The sequence below is a fragment of the Euwallacea fornicatus genome, chromosome 9 (genome assembly GCF_040115645.1).
Source record: "Euwallacea fornicatus isolate EFF26 chromosome 9, ASM4011564v1, whole genome shotgun sequence".
NCBI lineage: Eukaryota > Metazoa > Arthropoda > Insecta > Coleoptera > Curculionidae > Euwallacea > Euwallacea fornicatus.
This window is the reverse complement of record NC_089549.1, coordinates 4,836,700-4,864,424: the sequence shown is the minus strand read 5'-3', so window position 1 is coordinate 4,864,424 and position 27,725 is coordinate 4,836,700. Positions and strand designations below refer to the sequence as shown.

Genomic DNA, 27,725 nt, shown 5'->3' with positions numbered 1-27,725 from the left:
CGAGCATCCATTCAGAATACAATTGCACACATTTACCCAACCGGTTGTGCATTGATTGATTTGGCTCGAGGAAAAGCAAACATAAACAGGACAAGACAGAACATGGACATTTTGCCGCACAGCTCAAATGGTATTTGTGTAACTAATACCAGGGGATATTGTTAGCAAATACACCTCTCTCTGGTAAAGAGTCACTGGCATGTTTTTAACCTGAACTTACAACATCTAAAATTCATAATTTCCTTGGCAAATTAGTCTTAACTTTAATAATATTAAAAGGAGAAGTAAAACTTTAGAGACCGTAATACCTAGCCTAACAAGTGCCGTATTATTCATAGAACAATGGAATCCCTGAAATGCTACTTAATTAAAAGTTTGTTCGCACTTCTGTGGAACGCTATTATTATGCATTTTCTGTTGTTAAAGTACGACAAGACTCACGATTTGTCATCCCCAGAAGAGTTAATTTAAAAAATAAATTTTACCTGGGTCAGGGTACCGGAAATTCCTAGCTAAGTGACAAAGTTGCAGGGGAAGATAACGAGTATCGGCTCTTTGAGGGAATCGCACCACTGGGGGCGCTCCAGAAAGGAACCCTCGCTGGAGCTCCCATCCCACCTCGGATATGATGCTGGCTTTCCTGAAGTACGGCGTTACTTCTCGGAGGTATTTCACTGAAAAGGAAAAAATAACATCAGCCTAAATTGAAATTTGTGTGCCACATGGGCAAATTTGATACTGCAGCCATGCAGCGTCAAATCTCGACTCATATCGTTCCCTGACCACCGTGTTCGCCTGATTTAGCACCATCGGACTTCTGGCTGTTCAACAAGGTGAAAAGACCGTTCCGGGGATGCCGTTTCGACCTCATTGAGGAGATAAAAGCCGAATCGAAGAAACTATTGAAGGCTATCCCGGAAAAGACTTCTCTGACTGTTTCGAGGGTCGGAAAAACGATTGCATAAGTGCAGTGTATCGGACGGGGAATAGTTCGAAGACGATGAAATTTATAAAAGATTTTATAGATAGAACATAAAGATTTTTCATTTGATCAAAAAATCCATCTTGTTTTCTTAATATAGCAGTGTTTTTCCGAGACCTGGTATCTTTTACAGTTAGCGAGATCCTCATGATTGAGCGCTAGAGACGGACGCCCTACATTTGCGTCTACAGTGCGGTAACTTTAACTGGAATAAATTCGGTATTTTACATGGAATTTGATTTTTATCAAAATTGCTTAAACACGTCAATTTTTATTTTACCCGATACACACTTTTTGGTAGTACTCTGATGCAGCAAATGTCCACCCCTTAACTAGGGCGACAGTTACCCTTAAAAGTTTGATTAGAAAGGGGGATCAAGTGACACATCATTTTAAAGATCTTTTCAACCTGACTATTTCTAACATATTACTTTTCATAATAGAGTAAGATAATACTAAAAATTAACAAAATTTGAATCAAGCAAATTATTATTTCCTTTAACTTAGCAAATGTCCGAAGTATTGACTGTTGACTTCTTGGCACGGCCCTAGACGGTGATAAAACTGATATCTCACATTTTACAAAATATTTGAAGTGATTTGGCTAATTTCTTGTCTCATACTTTCTTGGAATTGGTGGAAATCATGCGATTTTGTATCGTAAACCTTCGATTTCAGGTGTCCCCAAGCAAAGAAATCGAGGGGGGTGGGATCGGGAGATCTCGGCGGCCATTCTATTGAGCCTCTTCGACCTGTCCATCGATTTAGAAAAATGTCATCTAGGCATAAGCGAATATTCCGAGCAAAATATGGCGGTGCTTCATTTTGTTGCAACCAAATCCGTTCGTCCGACATATCCAGATTAACTTCATTAGGAAAGAAATTAGGTAATGTGGGAACTAGGTCGTCTTCATCAAAACTCTAAACATCGTTAGCCATTTAAATTTTCATCGAAAAATATTGGTTCTAGTAGTGGGTTCCCTGTGATACCCGCTCAAACATTTATTTTCGCCGGGTATTGCGTGTGACCTCGCATCCAATGAGTATTCACTGTAGACCAATATCCACAATTTTGTGTACTTAACGTTTCCATTTAATACAAAAGTTGCCTCATCAGTAAACAAAATCCATTTCACAAATATTTCTAATTGCTGAACAGCATTCATAATCCTTTCGCACAATTCAGTTCGTCGATCTCCATCATCATCAAGCAATTCTTGATGTATCTGCATTTTACAACGCCGAATATTTCCAATTTTCAATAATTTCAAAACGGATTTGTTACTAATTCAATTTTCACGAGCTACCTGTCGAACTGGTCTAATCGGGTTTTCTTCTAATGCCAAAGGTGTGTTAGTTTTTGGATCGTGATCAATATTTGGCGACCTGTTCCTTGGGGTGTTTCTCACATGACCATGATCCCTAATTTTTTTCATTTTATTAATGGCCTTTAGCAATGGGTGGCAGATCAGGATACTTCTGTCGAATTAATTAAACACCCTCATTTTGCGTTCGTGCCCAGTCGTCATGTCTGATCATCATTAAAGTTTCGATTTTATGAAGTTCAGTCAAGTACGGCATTATTGGAAATTTTATAACTTACGTGAAGTACTTCTTTTTCTATATTAAACGAATCGAACTGCATCCTGTATCGAAGGAATACTCAGGTAATTGCGGTGTTTCAGAAATATTTCATTGAGAAAATTACAAGTAAATCAAGAACATTTAAGTACAACAACAATTTATTTTTAGCGTTATTTTGCTCTATCATTAAAAGTAATGTGTCAGATAAAATCAGGTTGAAAAGATCTTTAAAATGATGTATCACTTGAACCCTTGACCTTCTGAAACTTTTAATCTGGGTATCCGTCACCCTCGCTATGGGGTTAACGTATGTAGCATCAGAACACTACCAAAAAGTGTGTATCGAGTAAAAAAAAATTAACGTGTTTAAGCAATTTTGCTAAAAATCGAATTCCATACGGATATGGAATTTGTTCTAGTTAAAGTCGCCACACTATACAGGGTGGGGCACCAAGAGCGCCTCGGGGTATTACATCCTTATTAATAATTTGATCGAAAATTGTTTTTAGAGGTGTATGTAGGACCTTGCAAGGTACATTTTAAAAATATTTTCATTTATACAAGGTGTATATAAAAAAGATACATCTCAAACATATGTTTTTTTTTTCATGGGACACCCTATATTTTATTACATATTTGGAATTATAAGAAAATAGTACAAGTTTTTATAACACACATTGGGTCTAAAACAATTGCTTCTCGAGAAATTTTAGAAAATATAAAAATGCAAGAGTTAAGAAAAATTGTTTTTCTAGGTGAAATGAGTTACTTTGCTATTATTTTTTTACTATTACTTCTTAAGCACAAACTAATCTTCAAACTAGAATGAATTATTTGCTAAATTGATGTACAGGGTAAGCAAAAAGATTGATAAAATTTTACTCCCTTATAATTTAGCATAACTTTCTTATTTAAAATGAAATATATACATTTTTATGTATTACTTAGAATCACTAATTAATTCCCTTTCAATTGATACTATAGTGTTCCATGCCTATGTTTTACCGTTTTCCCTAATATGAAATTTGATTTAATTTTCAATAATAACATTAAATAATACAGCTGGGTTTAAGTAGAAGGACAGGAGGAAAGATTGCAAAAAGTTTCAAATTTCATCCTTATCATATACAGTTACATCAAGAATTATATGAAACTGATTATCAAGCACGAATTGACTTTTTTCATTTTGTTTTGGAAAAGTGTACACAAAATGACAGTTTTTTTGGATTGCCTTCTATTTTCGGATGAGTCGACTTTTCATAACAATGACTTAGTAAATAGGCATAATTTCCATTATTATGCTGATGAAAAGCCATTAGTTTTCCGCACAGTCGATCGACTGCATAGATGGTCCCTTAATCTGTGGGGTGGAATTTTAAATACTTCCGTTATAGAACCTTACTTTTTTGAAGACAATTTAACTGGACAAGTGGTCAAAGACTTTATTGAAAATAGACTTGTAGAATTATTGGAAGAAATACATATAATATGTAAATATATTTAATGTTATTATTGAAAATTAAATCAAATTTCATATTAGGGAAAACGGTAAAACATAGGCATAGAACACTATAGTATCAATTGAAAGGGAATTAATTAGTGATTCTAAGTAATACATAAAAATGTATATATTTCATTTTAAATAAGAAAGTTATGCTAAATTATAAGGGAGTAAAATTTTATCAATCTTTTTGCTTACCCTGTACATCAATTTAGCAAATAATTCATTCTAGTTTGAAGATTAGTTTGTGCTTAAGAACTAATAGTAAAAAAATAATAGCAAAGTAACTCATTTCACCTAGAAAAACAATTTTTCTTAACTCTTGCATTTTTATATTTTCTAAAATTTCTCGAGAAGCAATTGTTTTAGACCCAATGTGTGTTATAAAAACTTGTACTATTTTCTTCTTATAATTCCAAATATGTAATAAAATATAGGGTGTCCCATTAAAAAAAAAACATATGTTTGAGATGTATCTTTTTTATATACACCCTGTATAAATGAAAATATTTTTAAAATGTACCTTGTAAGGTCCTACATACACCTCTAAAAACAATTTTCGATCAAATTATTAATAAGGACGTAATACCCCGAGGCGCTCTTGGTGCCCCACCCTGTATAGCTGCTCCAATAGAATAGTTGAGAGAAGTCCGATTAACTATTGCTTTTCCAATTTGCCTCAATTTGCAATAGTCCTTTACTTATTCTAGTCATGTGTGCGAGTGAGTACAGTAATGGATTGGATGGATTGTATAGCGGATTGTTGGGGTGCCTTATCTTTATAATCAGTTTTAGTGCAATCCCTTCCTTTGCCAGTATATACCATTTCGTTTTTTTTCCCATCGCATTTGCTCACAGTATGTTCGATCATATCAAAAATATAAAAAACTCAATTTTGACTTTGACGATGGTTAGTTCATGTTGATATTGACACCAGAAGATTACGTCATATTTATAAAAGCACAATTGATATTGCCTCAGAGCCTCGGAGAGTTATAACCTGTTTATAACCTTGTCAAAACCCTTTATTTCTTGTTTACGATTTAACGTGAACTGTGAGGTTTTTTTAATGATCTCTCGCCGTTTGTCTCTGTCTCCCGTCATAAACGGGCTGTAAGCGTATGAAGGTTTAAATCCTTAACGAAAATGACATTAAAAATTAAACGGCACGTGTACTAGACACGTCTGAAGACACTAAAGTTTTTGTATAGCTTTCCGTTTCTGCATCGCTGCCTCCGAGCCCTTTTAAAAGCCCTTTCGAGCAACTCGACCTGCTCTTAACGCGAACAGGTGAAGAGTCTCATACGTTTGCAGATTATGTGCCCCTGCTGTACTTTCACACTTAACATGATTTTACGACGTCAGACAATGTCACAACACCTGTTCCCCTCTATTCTATTGTGAGTTCGTTTTAAGGGCGCCTTTGAGGAGTTTTTTCCAATTAAATCAATGTCCATTAAAATGGCATTCATCCCTAAAAACTGCGCAGGGAATAACTATGTGAAACACTCGAAACGTATTTCTACTTTACGGAAACGGTGATTTTGACGACCCTCGCAGAGATTAGGACCACTGTGGATGATCGTGATGAATTAAAAGTGTTGAGACCAGTGGTATTGGTGAAGGCGGGGGCATAGTACTTATTCGGAGGAGATAGTTATCATTTTACAGGGTATCCCCGGGAAAACCGTCCAACTTGAATATCCTTGCTGTTGTTTGTCAAAAAGGAAAAACGTTAAAAAACGTCAATTTTCATAGGGAGGGAAACACGATTTGACAAAAAGTTTATTCCGAAATAGCATCCCTCTGTTGCTGGAAACCGCCTCATTGAAATTTTTCAAATTGAAAGAGCGTTTGTGTTATACCGCGATTGAAAGATAATTTTATTCTCTACACGGTGAAGCTTATATTTTTTATTTTTGTATGTCGGTCTTGTGGAAATTAAACAAAACCCGATTTTAGCCATTTTTATTTATATCATTTATTTTATTTTGAGACACGTTGGACGTGACGTCCATTACCTTCCATGGACATGTACAGCTGGTTCTCAAAACGTCGTCGCACATTATCTAACATTTCTAGTGTTATTGACCTGCAGTCTTTGACGGGTCGGGCACGTAACTTCTCGAGAGAATCTAATTGTGTGTGATAGATTTCGGTCCTCAAATGTCCCCTAAACAAAATCCAGGGGATTAAGGCCAGGGGATCTCGTGGGCCACTCCACTGGACCCCTTCTGCCCGTCCAACTTCCAGGAAATTATTCAGCTAGAAATTGTCGGATAGCAACAGTGTAGTATGGAGTCGGGGTTTCGTTCAAGTATTTTAGTTATCTTAGGAAATGTGGCATCTTGGAGAAGTCGTAGATAGTTTTCTTAACTTAAGTTTCCAGGAATGGAGAAGGGCTCGACAACGAGATCACTCAAAATTCCTGCGCAAATGTAAAATTTTTGAGTATGGGTATCTCGGAATAAATGAGGATTGACGTCACTCCGGTAACGGCATATATCTTTTTAATTTCTGCAATACCGACGTACAAAAATAAAAAATAAAACCTTGGCCATGTAGGAAATAAAGTTATCTTTCAAACGAGGTGTGCTACAACTCTTAATCCAATTTGAAAATTTCAAAGGGATGGTTTCCAGGCGTAGAGGGATAACTTTTTCGAAAAAAACTTTCACCAAATGACGTCTCCCTCTATATTAAAGTCGACGTATTTTAGCGTTACTTTCATACAAACACAAGAAGAGATACTCAGTATGGGCACTTTTTCCTGGGACACCCCGAAGGTTGGTCAAATACTATTTTCACGACTTACCAGTACTGCGAAAGCTGGAGGAAGGCGAAAAAATTGAAATCAAAACCCTGTACAAAAATGGAAACCCAAAACGTCGGAAATTTGCTCAAAAACATTTGTCTGCAGCGAATAATTTCATTGTACGCAGTATCTATCAGCGCAGGAATATTCGCAAATTAAGCAATTTATCCAGATTCTTAATAATGAATAACAATCGATTACGGAAGTTGGGCTGATAAACATTTGTCCGACGAACGTGAATTTATATTTATCGAATTTTAGATTTAGTGCATCCAGGAGTTTAAAGCATTTCAGTAAACACCGAAATTGATAATCAGAAATAACTTTATGTCTGTTTGATTATAAAGGGTTCTTTATGATTTTGCTTGCGGCCAGGAACTGATTCATTATGGCCCTAGTACAATAAAGCAATAAATCGTAGAATAAAGCTGGAAACATATTTGTTTACTCTAAAACTGACAGTGACTTGATATTCACAGATGGATATAATTTTCCACGTAATAATAACTATAATAAATTTCAAGAATTTAATTCTGGGATACTCGGAAATTTTATAACCCATTTGCATATTATTATTCCCGCTCGAAAACATTTTTGTCTATCTAGAGTGAATGATCGGTCCAATTATGTGTTTGCGAACTGATATATGATGATCATATTTCCATTTCGGTACTAACACATAATAATGTAATATTTTAGAAGAAAGTTCATGATTTCACTGAGTTTTATAATTCCTTGGTGGAAATGGTGAGAAATTCCGTCTCCGCATAGACGCTCGAAGTGACGCTCTTAGTGTCACCCGGCCTTCGAGACCTGAATAAAAGGAAAATTATTAAGACATTCGCATCTGGTAGGAGTAATCTGTGCCTTGACTATGCTTTGGTTTACAATTTTCAAGCCGGTACGTTATTTACCCATTATCGGCTTTGGAGCTTACTGAGAAAAATTTTAATTTTTCCATCCACAGTTACTGCCAGAGGGAAACATCAATACGAGGGAGACAAAATGATAATGCAGAATAAATTAAATCACTTCGAGCCGCCTTAAAAATCACATTGTTAGAAGAGCACAATACCTTAACTTCTTTTAATACAATGCGAGCAAGGGCCATAATTTATGAAGATTCTTGCTTCAGCTAAGCTCCTATTGTATGGCCCATTGTATGGAACAATGGCAACAGGATCCACTCTGTGACGTAATCCACTCCACGCTCCTTCCTCCTCATCCTCCTCCTCCTTAAAAACTTGCCCTGTAAAGGAAATTCTGAGGCGCGTTTTTAACTCGCCCTCGTAAATCTCGGAAGGGAGAAGAAGAGGACAGAAAGACCTTTTGCTTGACACGGCCTTTTTGTGTCCTGTGAATGAGGCCATTAGCAAGCGTCATTTATAATTCTAAGGCTTCCGTTTTTAATTGGGCCACTGGAAAATTACCGAAATGTTTGCCTTTGTTCTCTTGCCATTGTCTTGCCATTATTCGGCTTTGGTGCTGCATTTAAACACTGCTAAGTGTCGGGAAATAGTTCTTTTTCGCAGGAGAGTGTCTGAAAGTCCTCTTTGGTAAAGAAAGCAATGGAAAGGAGATAAGAAAATCTTGTTTACTAAAGAACACGTGAAAATCATGCTCAACTTCGATGATGAGGTCAAACTATAGTTAATTGATTTGGAATAGACACGACTCGGTAATCGTGTTGTCAAGTTGTCAGGTTTTCTACATGCTTACACATTTGTAATAATCACAAATTTAAACAACGTAAAATTTCGTACGGGCATTTTCCACGTTTAGCAAAATCAACAGTTGCGCAACTGATGAATCTTCTCCTGAATGTGGCCCATCAAGGACTCGGTTTGGCACAGCCGGCTATTTATCTTCAGGGGTTCTTTTTTCACATATTTCATTTTAACGTTATTAAGGATAGTTTTTTATGTCTTGTGTAGCGTATTTGATATGTGCGATAGAGCTACTACTAATGGGTCCGGATTAAAAATTGAGTATTCCGATATATTTCGAAATAAAATATCGGAGAGTTCCCAGAAAAGAAAACAGTGGATTCGTAATCAACGCGACTAGAGCCTCTAATAGTTACAGGAAAGTAAATATATTTAGAAATAAATTCTCTCTAGTAACAGCGAAATTAACTTTTTACAACGCACCGAGGATCTCTAATTCTCTACTGCGGGATTAGTTATAGGGCAACTTTCCCGTTTCACCGAGAAAGGGAGACCAGGTTGGGTGGTTAAAGTTGTTTTTATTTATTCTGCCATCCGGACGATAAATTCGAGATAAAAGGCTGCTAATTTTTGGTTAGAGTGCTAGCGTTTTTCATTAAATATTTCTAAGGCATTAGGAAACTCCTCGCCTAGATCAGCTAGCAAAGTGAGTCAGTTTTGATTAATAAAACCACTTCCCCAACCAAAAGTTCCACATTTTCTGACATAGATTATACCTCCCCAGATGATCCTCGGACATTCCACACTTTTTTCAAAATAAAATGTAAAATGTCAACGTTTAAAAGGAAAAGCATGCACTGTCGATCGACGCAGAAGTCATTGGCGCACTGAAATTTCCAGGGCAGTCACGGTTCGTTTCTTAAGTGTCTTATTTTATTTTATGATATAGATTCCAGTAACGCTGTATAACCAAACGGAACCGTATCTCTTTCCTCTTTTAATTCCTTATTAAACTTTCGTTCCAAGATATTTCAAAACTCTTAGCCTAAATCAGCTTTAAACGAGAGAGCAGCCCTCCTCGTTCAGCCTAACAAATGGGTGCAACTTTTTTTAATTCCCGTTAAAAGTGACTTAAAGAAAGTGGTCTCATTTAACCTCCCCCATTCAGGTTGCTAAAGCCCTTTAAGGTAATGACCCATAAGATGCCAACGTAATGGATGCGATCGATCAGATGCAAACGAGCCATGCAGGTATGAGAAATTTCTTGTTGTTGGTGCTGGAAAGCGAAGCCGTCGATCACAGAAAATTCGTGGGAAATTCGGAAGTTTCCTAGCACTTGGATATCAGGAGAATAATTATTCAAATAATCCCTTTAGGAAACTCGTAAACCATATTTAATTTCACGATTACACTTCCTCGGGTTTCGTAATCCTTATTGATCCCGCTTAATTTATTGTAATCATTAAATGGACTCTGTTTTCGGCGGTTTCGCTGTAATCTCTTTGGGGGATAGGAATTGATTCTTGTTTAAGGAGCTTTTTCAGGCTCTACTCGCACAGCTTTCACTAAATAATTAAATTTCGCATTTCGCAAGTCAAATATTTTAGTCTGGAGCTGCCGAAGAGAAAACAGAAGATAATTTTATAACTCCGTCCTTCGACCAATTTTCAAAATGGCTTTGTTTCACTCGACAACCTAGAAGAAGTGGACGAAGCAAACAGTTGTCGGCATCTCCCTAAAATTGTCCCAGTAAAGTGATGTTGTAGTCAAAGACGCGTCATGACGCGCCATTTGTTTCGATCTTGCCGCCATCGATTAGTGTCCCATTTGCTGAAAACGAGAGACAAATGATGGTTTCACTATAGTCAATTTCTGCGTTAATCCACTTCCATTAACCAGCGATACTTGCTCTCTCCTGTACCCTTTAAGATTTTAGGCAATTATGGGTGAACGAATCTCGTGAGCTAAATCCATCGACGCAGATTACCGAAACCCAACCGGTGAGGCCCCTTCATCCTCCGGAAAAACCTCCCTTTTATTAAACCGATCGCACGGGACGAGAAATCTAAGTTGGAATTTATGGGCACTAAAAGTCGTAAGTTGGGAAATTGTGCAGCAGAAGAGCCGCTGCTGTGCATGACGGGATATCGGCTAGTTTGCAAAGCTGTCAATAAATTACGAAATCATATCGCCAAAGCTTCCAGAAGTTGGAATTATCCTGCACGAGTTAAATCTACTATGCCGTTTTTAAGTGCTACCTCTGATTTGCTTTGTGGGGGATTTTTGGGGAAATCGTCGAGTCGACGCGGGATTTACCCCATAACATATCTAACATTAGTTTTGAGGCAAACGTGAACGATAAATCACATCAATTTATTTGCTTAAATGTGACACAAAGGCGCTACTGCTATATCCTAACGAAACGTAATACTGACAAAGGGCCCTGATCCTCGAGTTCTGGCAGTTTTCTTCTAACCTCTACCGATTTTCCTCCGGGTCGATCAACATCTGTTATGACCAAACTGCGTATTTTTTTTAATATGATTCGCCATGGAAACTTCCCTGTATAATATGAAAGATGATTCAAAAGTGCAGTATAACGCGTCTTTTAGTATTGTTTTAAGGCAAAAAGTCCATATAAGCAAAGGTGCGTGGCAGCGGAGGAAACCCTTCCATCTGCAGAAAAGATAATAATGTCAATTTTTCCGGATGCACATGAGATGTTTTTATTTACCTTCTCTCTAAAAGAAAATCAATAAACGGAAAATATTATACAAATTTATTGCGGCAGAAGACATTAGGAAAAACCAACAGCATTTGCTGAAAAAGAAAGTCTTGTTTCATCAAAGCAACGGACCAGAACACAGTTCCGTCATCGCATTGCCCAAAATCAATCAATTTGGTTTCGAACATTTCCTCGCCCACTCTATTCGCCAGATTTAGCCCCCCCAGATTATTTCTTTTTATCTCCAAACTGGAAATGACTCGGTGGATGGCGATTTACCAACAATTAGAAAGTGGAGTTCGAGGGTGGTGCCCATTTTGAAACGTTCGAGATTTCAAAGCAGACTATGTTGAGAAATACTGAAATATTTTCCGATATCTTCTTAATTTAATTATTAGATCGGGTACTTTTAGGACTACCCTCGTACAACTCCTCATTCGACACCGGGTACGGTGAAATAATGCTTTCAACATTTACTTACAAGTAATCCCTTGACCTCTATCCAGTAATAATTCGAATTAAGCACATAGCGATCCATATGACCGCTGTGGTTCTGTCCGAATCTGTTTCAAGCGGTCCAATAAACCGCTATGACGCTTAACATACTAAGTACCCCATTTCTGGGGTGTTAATTCGATAATGGCAAAAAATAGCTTAGTCACGTTCAAGAATAGTCATACAGAGTGTTTCATTTAAAGTGAAATAATTCATTATCTCCAACACCAAATTTTAAATTTATATATGTTTCAGACAAACATTGCTTGTTATGGAAGCAGACATCCAAAGCACCTTTTTGGCTCAAGGTCATGTAAAGGACATTTGAAGGTCAATTCTGCTTTTCGACACGGAACATCAATTTTTTTGGTAGATTTTCAAAAAACGTAATAAATTAAGTATCTTTTGCTGGATAATTTTTCTTCTAAAACTGCTCGTTTTCCGGATATCAACAAAATTCCATGTAGCACATTTAACATAACACATGACTTAAACATCGAAGGAAATTCTATTAATGGAAAATAAAAATACAGAGTTTTTAAAAATTATTCCAAAATCGTAGTAAAAATTATTGTTAAACCGAAAAATGAGTGTTTCATTAACGAAAACAAAATTAGCCTTGAAATGTCCTTTAAACGACCTCGGGAAAAAATCTGCTTCTGCGCATTGGACGTCCCCTTTCATAACAAGCAATTTTTTTAAAACTTTTTATTTGTTTTAAATTTCGTTTCGAAGATAATTCCTTATGTCGCTTTGTGTGTGACCGTGTATCATTTGCCCCTAAATGAATCGCTCCGTATTAGTGCGCAAACATGAAATGTAGGACTGAGAAGGCACGAGCGTTTTTAAATTTAAACGTTCTCAAATTATCCGGAAAAGCGTTACACTGATCTTATACGTTCAGAGCCAGACGAAATTCCATCTTCCCTTGGCAAGCCGCAATTTTTCGTTCAAGAACGCCCGCGAAAATATTCCGGGCTAGCAGGCCGAGAACATATTTTCCCGGGCTGCTAGCTGTTAATATTAGTTGTCAATGACATAACAACGTGACGTTGCCACGCAGTGGCGTTCATGCTTGTGGCGAGACGGCGTGGGGGAACTAGCGTGGATGGGCCGCTTTATGCAAATATTCGTTGTTCGTGGTATAAATTCGCAATTCCCGCTTGAAAATATATCGAACCGAACAGACCAACAGAGGTATTGCTGTCTATTCGGGGCTCGTCGAATCCTGTATATACGTCTTAGCCTGAATACGGGCAGATACACTGCTCGGAAATTGCGTTTCAATGCTCAATCATGTTCCTAAAATCACATTAAGTTGCTACATTGTGTTGTGCCTCATTTGAAGAAGACACATGCATTGGACTGAGAATTTTTATTAAAGTTTCTAAAGCCTAAACTCCACCAGCTTTATATCAGCATCAAATCCAGGGTGCTTTAATTTAAACTTTAAAACTTTGCCCTCATAACGTAATGCCCATGTAATCCTTTTCAATGCTTTAGCCCGCATGTAGTTTTAGTTAATATTTTGCCTAATTAGCGTGCGTTTTAAAGCAGAAATTTCGATTTAGTTTCATTAAGCGTATAAACAATAAAGCCTTAAATCTTTTAAGCTCAGTTAATTATTTGATTATCTCAACTTTGGAGCCTGCAAGTCTTCTAGAAAAAAGTCAAAGTCAGAGAAGTTTAAGGCTAATGGGGCAGTTGACATTTAAACGTTATAATTGCCGAGTTGCGTAGCCCTTTGTATTAAAATCCTTTGAACAAAATCTTGGAAACCGGCTCAAAATTACCTTTAAAAATCTGACTGTGTGTTTAGCTAAAAGCTGGGACTTAACGAACGAGCCTTTGACGCTGGGGCTGTTTACGTTTTGAGCATAAATATATTAATAATTCAGACACCTTAGCAAACTTCAAAAAGGGTGTAAGACGTTGTCTCTAAGACAACAAAACCTGCAAACCAGAGTCTTTGTGGACTAAAAAGCCCCGAAAAGAAAACATCTGACAACAGGGAGAAAATTAATAGCAAGCAGGGAGGCTGAACCTTAAGCCAATGATTGATGGTTTTATTCCTTTTTAATTTACTTTTTCGCTCTCGAAGATTCTAGTTAATTTAATGCCTCGAATTGCTTTTAATTTATTTTCTCGTGGACTTCGCTTCTTTATTAACAATTCCACCGTTCCTGAACAGAACTAAATCTCTTCAGATCGCAGCGAGCCATTAAAGGCTCCTTAAATAATTAAGAGATAATCCCGCCGGTAATTTAGAACTTCGTTCCTCAGGAATAGTGATATGATAACGATAAATGTTGCCCATTGAAAATGTCGGTCACGCACCGAGAAAAGAAGGGAAATACGCGGAAGGACCCAAGTTTTTCTAATTAAATTAAGCGCTAGAGAGTAAGTTCTCTCCAATAAATTGCCTAACTCGGAATTTCTTATCTAGAAACTCTTTGATGCCCGAAGGTTCCGCCTTCGGAATACAAATGCTGGCTCTAACTGCAAGTAAAATACACTGAGAGTGTGAATCTAACTCATCGGACAGCCAAACAAACTTACAAGGTAATTTTGTCTACAAATTTGGTTGTGTCGGTTTTGGACGATGAATGATTAACGATAGATCTTACGTGCTTGCGCTGAGGTGGGATTTCTACCATCTCCAGATCAGCATCGGTCAGGGAACCGACAGGCTCTACCACTCTACACGCGTTCGTTAGCAAATACAAGGCCTCGTGATCGATAAAGCAAATTCTAATCCAAGGAATTAATACACGGGGTGTTTGTTAAGTACTGCAGGTTACTGAATAGGGTGTTACAGGAGGTCACTCTGAATTGGTTTAAACAAGCGTACATATACGTCGAGCGTCACAGTTTTCCCGACAATCGAGTTTTCAATATTTTGTAATTTGGCCTTGTTCTTCTGCAATTTTATGAATTACTGCAGAAGAGCCCTGTTGTCGCGGAAATATACTAAACTTTTTTCTTACGTACGAATAGATCGTTTAAATTATTTAAGCCATAAAGCCCAAAATGGCTTTGCTGCCTACCTCGAACTTCATAAGCGTGATGTTCCCTATTTGTAGTGCAACAAAGAGTCAGATTCGAACGTGGATTTTAGTTAGACGTTTGGATGATTGTTTATTAAAACTTCTTAAAAACTTCCTTAGGCACTGGTCTTTCAGTTCTAATGGAAAGTTTCTTAAGAAACATGTTAAAAATTAGAACAATTAATCTTAGTACTTTTAAGTATCCACCAAGCGCATTCCCCAAAACTGAGGCCAGCCATTTATTATCTTAAGATAGTTTTCCAGATATTCCAGGATTTTCGTTTTTTATCATTTTTAATAGGGTCCGCACATTCGCAGTAAATAACGCTTAATGCTATAAAATAATAATTAATTTTCCAACGAAAATAGAGGAAGTACCCGGAGATTCCTTAATTGACTTAGAAAAAACGAAAAAGGATTACAAAAATACGGTAAAGAAACCATTAATCATTTATTTATCATGTTCAAAATGAGAGTCGCCATCCTGAACGCATCCGCGTGCTCTATTCGAGAGTGCCGTAGTGATAGTATCGAGTCGCATTTCTCGTTAAAGTTCTTGGGCAGCTCAATTAATTCTAATGATTAAATAATCTCTATTTGGAATCTCCTGTCCATGCACCGGCGATTTCATGCGACGCCATGGAAAAAAAAATCAACGGGTGTAAGGTCAGACGACCCGGCAAGCCGCAGAATGGGTCCATTTCGCCCTATCCAGCGATTAGGGAACACTTGATTTAAATATTCACGTACCCTTCGTTGGTAAAGGGCAGGAGAGTCATCGTGTCGAAAGATCAAATCTCTTCCCAGAGTCGAGGCTAAATCCTCCAGTAGAACAGGCAGGTTTTCTTGCGGAAAAGCCAAATAGTTCTCCCCGTTTAAATTCTTCGGTAATATGTGCACTACAACGGTAAGCGATAAATGTGCTTTTTTTTATCGAATCTTATGTGTGCTTTAGCAGTTTTGAGTTCTTTAAGAAATTCTGACCGTCAAGTAGTAAAAGAAGAACAATAGCAGCTACAATAAATTCAATAATTTTATACGGGGCACCAATATGGAAGGAAGCTTTGAAGTTCGAGAATAACAGAAAACAGTTTAGAGGGGTTCACAGAAGGGCAATTTTGAGGGTGATTTCAGGATGCCGTACCATATCGCACGAGGCAGCAGCGGTGATAGGGGGGATGATACCAATAGTACTTTTAGCGAAGGAAAGAAAAAACACTTATAAGAAATCGGGACTAGATATTAAAAAGGAAAAAAACACTACAGTAAAGATCGAGAGACAATCGGAATGGGATGCGCTAAAAGATAAAGGAACGTGGACTAAAGTATCGATACCAAACATAGAAATGTGGATAATCAGAAAACATGGTGAAGTGAACTATTACCTAACACAAATATTATCGGGACACGGATGCTTTAAACATTATTTAAAAAGAATAGGTAAGGTAGAGAGTACACAATGTGAATACTGCCCAGACGAAGACACAGCACGGCACACATTTTTTGAATGTCCTAGATGGAGAACGGAACGGTGTATAGTAGAGGAGAGAGTAGGGGAAAAATTAAAACCGGAAAACATGACGACAATAATGATTGAGAAGATAGAAAACTGGAAATTGATAAGTGAGTTGGCAACGAGAATAGTGATAGAGAAGGAGCATGATGAGAAAAAGAGAAAAAGATAATAATAACAATAATAAATAAATGAATAAATAGACAAATAAAATAATACAAGAACAAACGAAACAATAAGACGTTAGAAGAGAAGTTTCCACCCCCTCCCTGAAGTAATGCCTGGAGGCAATTCTGGGGGGGATCTAGAGTGATGAGGGGAGGGTTTTAGTGGGTAGGCGTCCCACTCAGGGACGAATCCCACATAACCCGGTCGCTGCAACATCAGACCGGGTACCTTTCAAAGGTTTACCCTTCTACAAAAAAAAAAAAAAAAAAAAAAAAAAAAAAAAAAAAAAAAAAAGAAATTCTGAACACATTTCATGTAACATACCCATATAATAATAATAATAATAATAATAAGATCGACGGATCAAATAAAACAGCCAATTATACTGGCTCGCTAGAATTCCGGATCTCACTCATGTGGACTTTTTTTATGGGACTATGTGAAACGTAGGGTGTATTTAAATAAGCCCAACAACATAGACGAGTTAAAAAATAAAACTGCTCAACAAACTCAACAAATACCTCTTCTGACGATAAGAAAAGTTCTTGAGAAATTTCAATTGCGGCTGGTCCACTGTCAGGAAGTCGGCGAGGCACAGTTTGAAAATTCAATACATTAGATTGTAGTAGTTTCTATTGTTATTTTTTAAGTGTTAATAGTCCTGTCGTTATTTCAATTTGTTGCAATTTAAAAAAAAAAAACTGTTGAACTTAGACATGAGTATGTTACATAGAACACTTTCGGAATTTGTCAAAGAACTCAAAACGTTATACATAGCTTTCCATAAGAGGAAAAAATCAAAAAGTACATTAATTTACCGCAAGGATAAACCAGTAAACGTGTTTACTACGTAAAATAATGCACAACTAACAACAATATTGGACAATACCCGAGCATTTTCATGAACAATATTTCCTTCAATTTTTAACGAATTTATACGGGACTTTTGGTCTGTTATATTTAATTCAGTTATTATGTATATAAAAATATATACAGATATAAAAACTGGAAAAAATGAATTTGTACGTGCATTAAACGATAAAATAATGACTGAAGTTAACTACAGGCGATGCACCATCAGAGGGGATAATGAAAGATCTGGCGGAACATAAAGTTTTCATTCCCGCTGTCATGGCAACCCGTTCGTCGGTTCTAGTCAGTCGGCGCTAACTCGATTGCGCAGCTGCTGCTCGTCGAATTGGAAGTTGGCATTTGAATAACGTTTATAATGGACACTAACCGTGGGAAAAGTGCAGCATTACAGACTATCGAATGCCATATTTCACTTAATAAAGTCAGTTATCATGGGCGACCGCAAATAAAATCGTGGCGCTAGATAACAACACTGTGCAAAATAAGTTCAAATTATCTCAAAAAATCGCATTCCAAACGTTTCGCTCGCCACTGATTCTATCACTGGCAACCGTACACATATCAGTTTATCCGAATTATTCCGTGCATTTGGCCGAAACCATCCCATTTGCCTCATACGATCAAACAGATGCCAATTTCGGATAAATTGAGATAACTAACAATTTATGTTCTCCGTGAATTCCCATCAAATGCGACGTTGAAAGTATTTATTTATCTGCGAGAAGGACCCTCTTGGCTTGATGACAGGGCATTAAAGTTAAGCCATTCAAGAGAGCAGGAATCTGAGCAAAAACCAAGAAAATCCGAGGGCTAACCGCGTGCATAAATTACGTCTTTCGTGGACTAACCATGTTTTAATCTCCGCCCTTCGTTTTCTGAAAAAGTCCGCAGCCATTTCGCACCTCCATAACGAGAATTTGATGAAGAAACCGGCCTCGCAGGGGATTTAATTTACGGAAACAATTTTCGTTGTCTTTCGCGCATTAAGCTTGATTGCGTATACCTGCTATGCCGAAATTGCTCTTAAGCGAATCACCCAAAGGAAATGGCTCCTCTAATTACAGCGTAAATTTCGTTTGTCGGTCCGATAATTATACCGGTTAAAATTGGCAAAATTTTACGTCTAAATCACGCGCATTGCCAAGTGTAGACAAGATAAATCGTAAATTTATCTTGAAACATAAATTGGATTTCGGTTCAGATCCGAGAAAAGGCTTATATTTGTCTTTAATAAGATTCCCAAACTATTGAACGATCAAATGATTAAATCCCGAACTGCAGTCGGTGAACCGGTTTAATTTTGCCGTTCGGAGTTTGGCTTCGTAGAGGAAACTTTGACAATTAGAGATAAGTTAAATGCGATTTTCAGTTTACTTTAATATTAAGGACGAGATATTGCAGAAGTTTGCCAAGGCAGGACCTGCTTACTCTGGCTGTGAATGTGCAAGATCCTTGAAAAGCCTTTCCGGTTAATTCATGAAACTTTAAATTAAGAAACTCGCGACCTTCGTCAGTCTGGTAGTTCATGTATTATTAGTAGGAAATATGGTCCTGGACAGGAGGAGGGCTGGAAAAATATTTTCCCGGGACGGAACCTGGGTGCAAATTTTGCTCGCTTCGTATTAATCTTGAATTGGAGAAAAACTAGTGTGGGCCTGTTGTGGGAGAATCATACTTTCGAGCTCTGATGGGCGCTAGGCCAGGCGCAGCCGAGGCTATTAATTTACACCGTCGGCAGACAAAAAGTTACTTTTCCTACCACGTATCAATGTACTTACAAAACATTTTTTGAAAGCGTTTAAAAAGATTAATGTTACCGCGGGCTACTTTCGCGCACACATAGCAAACGCCTTTGGCTCTATTATTCCTATTCCAATTTCGAACATGCTGCATCTGAAGCCGACGCAAAGCGAGCAGGACATGCACCAGTTTCTGCAACTTTTTAATAAAACTTTTATTCACGAGCAAATAGTCCTCACGAGGCATGCTGGCATAATTCCTTAGATTCTTATTTTCCAAGCAAGCAAATGTTCTAAGAAATATACGGCATTCTTTGGACAACAAAAAGAGGAATGGCATAACGAGAAAACTTGGCCACATACCATGTTCGTCACAACGAACTTTTTAATTTCGAAAATATCTCTTAGCTTTATTACAAGTCTTTCCAAATCCGCAGGGCCCAAATCCGCGTATTCGAGATAATTAAATCCAATTAAAACTGCTTAAAGTCCCTTTCCGGAATGATAGACATTACTGCGAAATAGCAACTTGCGTAATGAGTCAACTAATCGGCCCTATCCTGGCTCCAATGTGCTGTAAGAATGGCTTGATTTAAAGTGCTGGGGACCAAAACCTGGAAGTAAAGCTAAATCAACTATAATAAGTGAGGGATTTAATTTGATTAAAGTCGATAAAAGTGCCGAGGATTAGTTTTGACATCCTATCGGGCCTGAAATCTAATATTTTCCTGGCCGAGGATGATGTAACGACAGGATTTATGTATTATGAATGCTGGTCACGCAGGGAGCGGAAATGAAAAGATACGAAAGGGGATCGAATCCTGTCTAATTTAATTATCTCTTGGTTATCCGACGGGCTTCTGGTTAATTTTTCAGGTTAAATCCCTTATGGGCAAATAATGTGCAGATCACTGGAATTTTTAAGTCAAGAGTTTGCACTTTTTAAAGAGAAATTTCGTCCAAAGTTTATCCCCCGGGTTTTCGTTAAGCATTAATTAATAATCTGCGAGTCTCGTTTTTATGCGTTTAAGCTGCAAATTTATTCAAAAAGGGGAAAATTTCGAATACAAAAATTTTACGTTGAAACTTAAATTTTTCCGTAAGATATTTGCAAAATTTGATATTGGCCTCTCCTGAACTGAACCCCGTCATAAGTGCCCGAGCGCTGTATATTTTCAATAAATTTTTAGGAAGATAATTTCACATATTAATAGCTCTTTACGTCGCTAGTTGAGAAATGCATAATTTTACGTAGCGTCTAGGAAAAATAGCATTCCCCAACGAGTTCCGCAATATTTGCCAAATTTCCCTATACGTTGAAGCCCTGTATTCGAATTGGTACGCACATCTTGCCATATTTTAATGAATGCAAGAAAAGTGTTTTGTAGCACAGAAACCCAACTACAAACTACACACAACGGAAAAGTTTATGGATATTTTAAAATATAGACTGAAGTTCTTCTGAAATTAATTAGGAAACGAATTTATGCATTTAGAGTATTAGAAAATGTTTAATATACTACGAAACTAAGCTTTTGTTGATAGCTTTCTAAATTATACTGATTTATTCATAAGTTCTAAAGACAGCCAAAAACACCCTTCTTTTAACGTAACAAAGCATTATCAGGAATCAAGCAATATTAAGTTCAATGCAAAGTACGGATTCCGCAGATATAAACTACAGCCCCACTTTTGTTGTCTAAACTCAAAATAATATTGTTGATTTCTGTTCGTGATGTCCCTGCACATTCTTCTGGCAGTATCTCCCAGAATCGAAAGACACCGTGAATGTTGGCCATACGTGGTAGAACTTTTCCCTAAAGCGTGTCCCACATATGCTCAATTAGATTCAGATCTGGCGATTGTGCTGGCCACGGCAGTGAGACGATCCCTTCATTGGTCAACCGGTCCATAATAACATCGGCGACATGTGAACGACCATTATCATGCATAAGGGTTTTGGCCAACAGCGAGTGGTTCGACTGTAGGGTCAAGTATGGCATCAATGTATTGTCGAGCTGTCAGGAATCGATTTAGAAAAACGAGGTCAGTTCTGCCGTCATCCATTTTTCCGGTCCATACCATTATTGTACCACCTCTATATGATCGAATTCCTGGACATGCCGTAAACGTTCAACATTTCCAAACCATCTCCAAACTCTTATTCGATGGGAATCTGGGCGAAGTCCAAATTTGAATTAGTTAATGAATAAAATTGTAGCCCGATAATTTTCATTCTAATATCGATATTCCTGTCCACTCTAATCTTGCAACGTGATTCTGGAAAGAGGTGGACACTTCAGTGGTCTTCGACCATGAAGGTTGGCTTCATGTAGACGATTTCTAACAGTAAAAATCTGCAAACAAGTCGGGTGCCGTAATTGTAAGTTATCTTCCAACTGTTAAAACGAAAAATCGATCTTGAGCTGTAGTTGTAATGCGTCCACGTCCTGAATGTTGTCCGGCCAGAATCCATTTTCCCCAAAAGCGTCGCCCTAATGGACACTTTGGGAAACACCCATGCGCTCAGCTACCTCAAATTGTCCCAAATTAGCTTGAAGAAGACCCATCGCTCAATTCATCCCATCACGGGTTAAGTGTTGTCGTTCGATGGTAAAACGCAGTATTTTCAAAGCAGCCGCAAAATACACCAGCTAATATCGAAGGAATAAAATGGAAATCGACCTGATTATTTAGCAGAGTACAATATTTTAACTTTTTCATATCCGCAAGAAAATTATTTATTACTAATGGAAATATGTATACGGAGGACTTGCGGTAATATTGTACAGTATAAAGTACAATTGAAATAACTTGTTGCCGGCTTTATGATTTAAAAAAAATATATTCCCAGGCTTTTCCGATATGTGCAATTATTTACGTTACAAGACCAAAAAGTAGTTTTCCGAGCTTACAGAAGAGTAAGATCTCCAAGCTTCCAGGCATCGCCTACAGCTCGCCTTGGAATATACTTATCTGTCCCTGCAAAGCCCATTTCACGTAACGTACAATGTTATTTTACGACCGACTTTAGCTGATACTTTATTCCTTCTAAGTACGGGAAAATGCATTCCAAACTTAGAATAAACGATTATTTTCATCACTAGACGATGAGCAATATCTTGAGTCGAGTGCGTCTCCATGAACTTGTTTTTTTGTTCGGTAACAATTTGCAAAAAAATCGTGCTGTTTTGATACATGATGTTGCTATATTTATATTTATAGCACAAATCGTCTAACGCAGAAATGTTTATTGAATTGTCCTCTCAAGTGAATAAACAGGGATATCGTCGATTCAATCTTATACCTCCTTTAGTTTTTGTCATTTCTTGGTTTACACTCTTTGGGCCCAAAATAAAATCTGGTGCCTGCGTCTCGGGACGGTAAAGACCGATATTTTTCATTGCCCAATTCAAAACAAGAGATTCATTAAAAGTCCAGAAAATATTATTTTTCCGTGCTCATTGTTTCGCGTTGTTCCGACTAACTTCCTGGTTGGAACAACGTCGTTGTTCCATTGAAACAACGTTAGCCTGAACTAACTAAACTGAAATCAAACGAATTAACGAACATCACGATTGATGTATTGATGTTCCATTAATTAGGGTGGATTGGAGGAAAAACCTGTGGGCGCACGAAATTACCACACATAAACATAACGAGATAATACACGCTTTCAAAATTCGTGCTGCACGATACAAATTAGTCCAATTGTATTTCCATGTGGAAAGGTAACTTATTTTGCAAGAAGATGCGATATCTGAATGCCTGGTGAATCTGATGATGAAAGCCTTTCCGATAAACAAACAACAAGACCACAGGAAAAGGGGGCTAAGTACTGGGACCACGTTTATGAAACGCCATTTCTGACGAACTATTGAGACTAATTTTACCGTATGGGGTGCGGGGGTAGTTGTTTATGCTCAAAATCTTGCAGTAATTACAATAGCGAAAAACGAAATAGAACTAAAAGAAAACACGGAAATAGCTTTGCAGCTTATAAAAAGATGGATGACTGAAAATAAATTAGAGTTAGAACCACGAAAGCGGAAGCGATATTATTGATTAAGAAGAAAAAATTAAAAATTTTAACATAACACACGAAGGACACACACAATGGAACTTAAGCAGAAGCTAAAGCATTTAGGAGTAATCTTGGATCAGAAATTGACGTTTAATTCGCACCTATGTACCAGGTCTACCGGTATGAAATGAGCGCTATTTTGTGAAAATAAAACACCAATTTTAACAAGGAAGGAAAAAAAAATGATTCAAAATATTGACCATTGCTTTCTACACATTTTGACCACCTTTCTGGCAATTTATGGATACCACGCCAAGAGAAATGTGCCTCTTTGGCATCAAACCAATTAGATACCCAATTTTCTACTTCTTCATAGGAATCCAAGTGCTGCTCAGCCAATTCGTGTCCCATCGATGAAAACAAATGGTAGTCCGAGGGAGCCAAGTCTGGTGAATACGGCGGAAGGGGTAGCAACTCCCAGCCAAGTGTTTTGATGGTATCCTGAACCGGTGTTGCTGTGTGTGCAGGTGCGTTGTCATGGAGCAAAATTACCTTCCCGTGTCTTCTGGCCCATTCTGATCGTTTTTCGATCAATGCATTGTTTAAATCAATCAGTTGTTGTCGGTAGCGAACAGTATTAACGGTTTCACCAGGTTTTAAAAGCTCGTGGTGCACCACACCTTTCTGATCCCACCAAACACACAGCATTGCCTTCTTGCCGAATCGATCAGGTTTTGCAGTCGATGTTGATGGTTGTCCCGAATCAACCCATGATTTTTTCCTTTTAGGATTTTGAATATAAATCACTTTTTCATCTCCAGTAACGATTCGATGCAAAACTGATTTTCTTTCGTGCCTTTGGAGCAAAATTTCACAGGTGTTTTTTCGGTTCTCCATCTGTCTTTCATTCATTTCATGCGGCACCCATTTTCCACACTTTTGGATCTTTCCCATAGCTTTTAAACGATCAGAAATTGTTGTGCAATATTTAACATTTCTGCCATTTGCTTTTGACTTAAAGCGTCATCTTCATCCAATATCGATTGCAGTTCGGCGTCTTCAAACTTTTTTAGTGGTCTGCCACGTTCTTCATTTCGCACATCAAAATTGTTATTTCTGAATCGTGGAAACCATCTTTTGCATGTTGCTTCTGTTGAAGCATAATCACCATATGCCTCGATAAGCATTCGATGCGACTCTGCAGCACTTTTCTTCAAATGAAAGCAAAAAAATAATGCTTCCCGAAATAATCATTTTGTGGTGCAAAATTCGACATTTTTGGTACAATGAAATACTCACTTTCACATGAAATACACCACCCAGTAACTCTAATAATTAAGTCTTGTAAATTTGGCAAAATAATGCTTCATAATGAAGTATCAAATGATCAGACTTTCAGTAAAAAGATACAACACTTGTTAATTAAAAAATTAATAATGAGTGACATCGCCTCGTACGGCAATGCAAGCACGTACTCTTCGCGGCATGCTTTGCGACAAATGATCAATACCCTCCTGAGGTATTTCATTCCATGCTACCTCAAGATGATGTCGTAGGTTATCCACATTGTTTGGAGGCCTCGGTAAATTTCGAAGACGGCGACTCATCATGTTCCAAAGATGTTCGATGGGTGATAGGTCCGGTGACCGTGCAGGTCAAGGCAGTATTTCCAATTGTGCTTCTTCCAGGTATTGTCGAGTAATGTTCGCACTATGTGGTCTTGCTTTATCCTGTTGGAAAATGCCATTTGGTAAAGTTTGCCTGAAGGGTACTGATACTGGCCTCAGAACATTGTTAATGTAGCGACGTGCGTTTAGGGTGCTTGGAATGAACACAAGAGAAGATCTTCGACCAACACATATCGCACCCCAGACCATGACACCAGGTGTTAAGGCTGTGTGGCGCTTTTCACAAAATTACAAATTTCTTCTTTCACCTCGGTTTCGTCTGACTCTTCTACAACCATCATTGATCCATAAACAAAATCGCGACTCGTCACTGAAGACGATATTGTTCCACTCATGACTCCAATCAACTCGTTCTTGACACCAGGCCAATCTGGAAGCTTGGTGTTGGGCGGTTAGTGGCAGTCGTAGATTTGGGCGATGTGAGTGCAGGCCAAAAGACGAAATTCTTCCGTAAACTGTTGCCATCGACACCCGACGATTTGGAGCTCACATCCAATCTACTGCAACAGACGTTGTTGTTCGAAAGCGATCACCAATGTCCTTCCGTCTAAAAAGGCGATCTTCACGTGCATTGCTGCTACGGGGAAGACGTCCAGCTGAACGATGTTGTTGAACCCTTTCTTCAGACCATGAAGACCATATTCTCGCGATCGTGGTGTGGTTCCGAATCATTCTTCGGGCAATCTCACGAAAAGAAAGTCCACCCTCCTTCATGCCTATAATTCGTCCTCTATCAAAATCCAAAACGTGGGAAAAATTTCGACGCTGTCTCACTGGGGGCATTTTCATATGTCTTGTTCACAGTCCAACAACAAAATAAACTGATATTTCCATGTGAATATTATTTTATTTATTTACAAGTGAATGAAAAATCTAAAAGGTCAATGACAAAAAAACCACCAGCATTCTTCCTTTTTTACTGAAAGTCTGATCATTTGATACTCCATTATGAAGCATTATTTTGCCAAAATTGCAAGACTTAATTATTAGTATTTGTTTAGGCCAGGGGCTTCCTGAGTTCCTGCCTAACAGTAGTGACTGCCTCACTAGGTACCCACAGAGGAATCCAAATACGCTGGCGAGGTTTCGTAGTTGAGTCGAAGGACCAGACGGGCTACCGTCATAAAATAATGGGGTTCCAAAGGTTCGAGAAACTATATAAACTCGGTTACACAAATTGCATTAAATTTAATCACAGACTAGTTCAATTACAGGGTGAGTTGTGATTAACTTATTAACAATAATGCCCGTGTATGGGGTTCTATGGCAACGAAAGCAAGAGAAGTTTGCTGTTTACGCGATGGGGTGAAAAACGGTTCTCGTCTTTGCTCCAAGAGGAGTGAGTGCCCCTTCCCGAAACACGCAGGTTCCCCAGTTTGGTTTCCCACGATTTCATGAGAAAGTCACCACCTTGATGCTTTCACACCATTACCTTATCGCTAACACCCTCTGGTTCATGTCCACCTGCGCGTTTGTTGCCACATTTCATCCTAATTTACTGCTGCCCTTAATGTGTTTGGGCAATTTGCACTTCATAAATCAGGGTGGATGTGCACCAGATGAGAGGTGATTAGCGCGGTACCCATGGTTTGGCACCCAGTGGTATGTCGAGCTTTTGTTTCTGGTTTCTCTCTTTACCAGATTTATTATCCAGATGTTAGGGCAATGCGTGAGAGCGATCTTTATGTTGGAGTTTTTCCAACAGTATTACTGGGTGGTGCATTTCATGTGAAAGTGAGTGTAATATATTGTTATTTGTTTAAGGACTTGATCTGTACTAAATATGTTTGTCAGTTTGCATACCAACCAAGCAAACAAAAAAAAAGGTTTGTTTACAGCAAATGCCCTATATCGAGACATTTATATCCTGACGCTCACTTCATACCGGTATACCTGATATAGTGATGGGGAAGGCAGAGAGATCGTTTGCAGCTTTGAGAGAATAATGCCAAATTTTGAGGGAGGAAATAACATAAAAAGGCAAATTTGGCTGTAATAGCGAAATCGATTGTGTTATACGCCGCTCCAATCTGAAAAAATGTTCTAAAACACGAAAGGGCAAGGAAAAAATTGTTGTCGCTGCAACACAAAATAGCCCTTGCAATCAGCAAAGGTTATAGGGCGGCTTCAACGTCGTCGATATATGCGGTGAGTGGGAATATACCTTTAGATCTAATGGTTATGGAGAGATGTGAAACATGGCAAAAGGGTAAAGAGGAAGAACAGAGGGAACGAGAGAAAACGATAAAGAAATGGCAACGAAGGTGAACAGGAACGGGAAACCAGTGGACGGACATTTTAATATCTGTAATACGGACATGGACAGAAAGGAAATGTGGGACAAATATTTTTCATTTGACACAGTTCCTAACGGGACGTAGGTGCTATCGGACGTATCTGAGAAGAATTGGAAAAATAAAGAACCAAAAATGTAAATATTGCAACAAGGAAAAAGATAATGTAGAACATGTCTTTTTTGATGCACAAACTGGCAAAATAAAAGAGAAACATTAAAAGTAAAAATAGGACAAGAACTGATACCTGTAAATATTGTAAAAAAGATTATTGAAAGAAAAAACAAAATTTTGAGTCAATTGCAAATTATATAGCTGAAAGAGCGATAAAAAAATTTAACACAGATAGAAGATAAATGGGACGTGAGGAAAATTATTATTAGCCCGAACTGTTCCAGAAATATTAAAGAAAATTTGATTTCATTTTTCAACTTTGGCACCCTGTATCTCAGTTATTTTCAACATTTGGTATAACATAAATTTAGCTATATTGCATTATTTTTATGTCATAAATCCATCGTTGCTCTGTGTCCCATTACTTAAGACTCACCCTGTAGAAGAATGAAATACCGCCCGCCCCCTGAAATAATGCCGAACAGCAGTTGCAGTG

At 37.9% G+C, this 27,725-nt stretch overlaps 1 protein-coding gene across 1 annotated transcript in view; it reads right to left on the bottom strand.

The window, feature by feature from the left end:
- Syn1 (Syntrophin-like 1) overlaps positions 1–27,725 on the bottom strand; it is a 96,943-nt gene that overhangs the window by 22,711 nt on the left and 46,507 nt on the right. Inside the window, exon 2 of the mRNA XM_066286083.1 lies at positions 486–674. Coding sequence (XP_066142180.1) covers positions 486–674 — 189 coding nt within the window. The remainder of the gene's footprint in view (positions 1–485; positions 675–27,725) is intronic.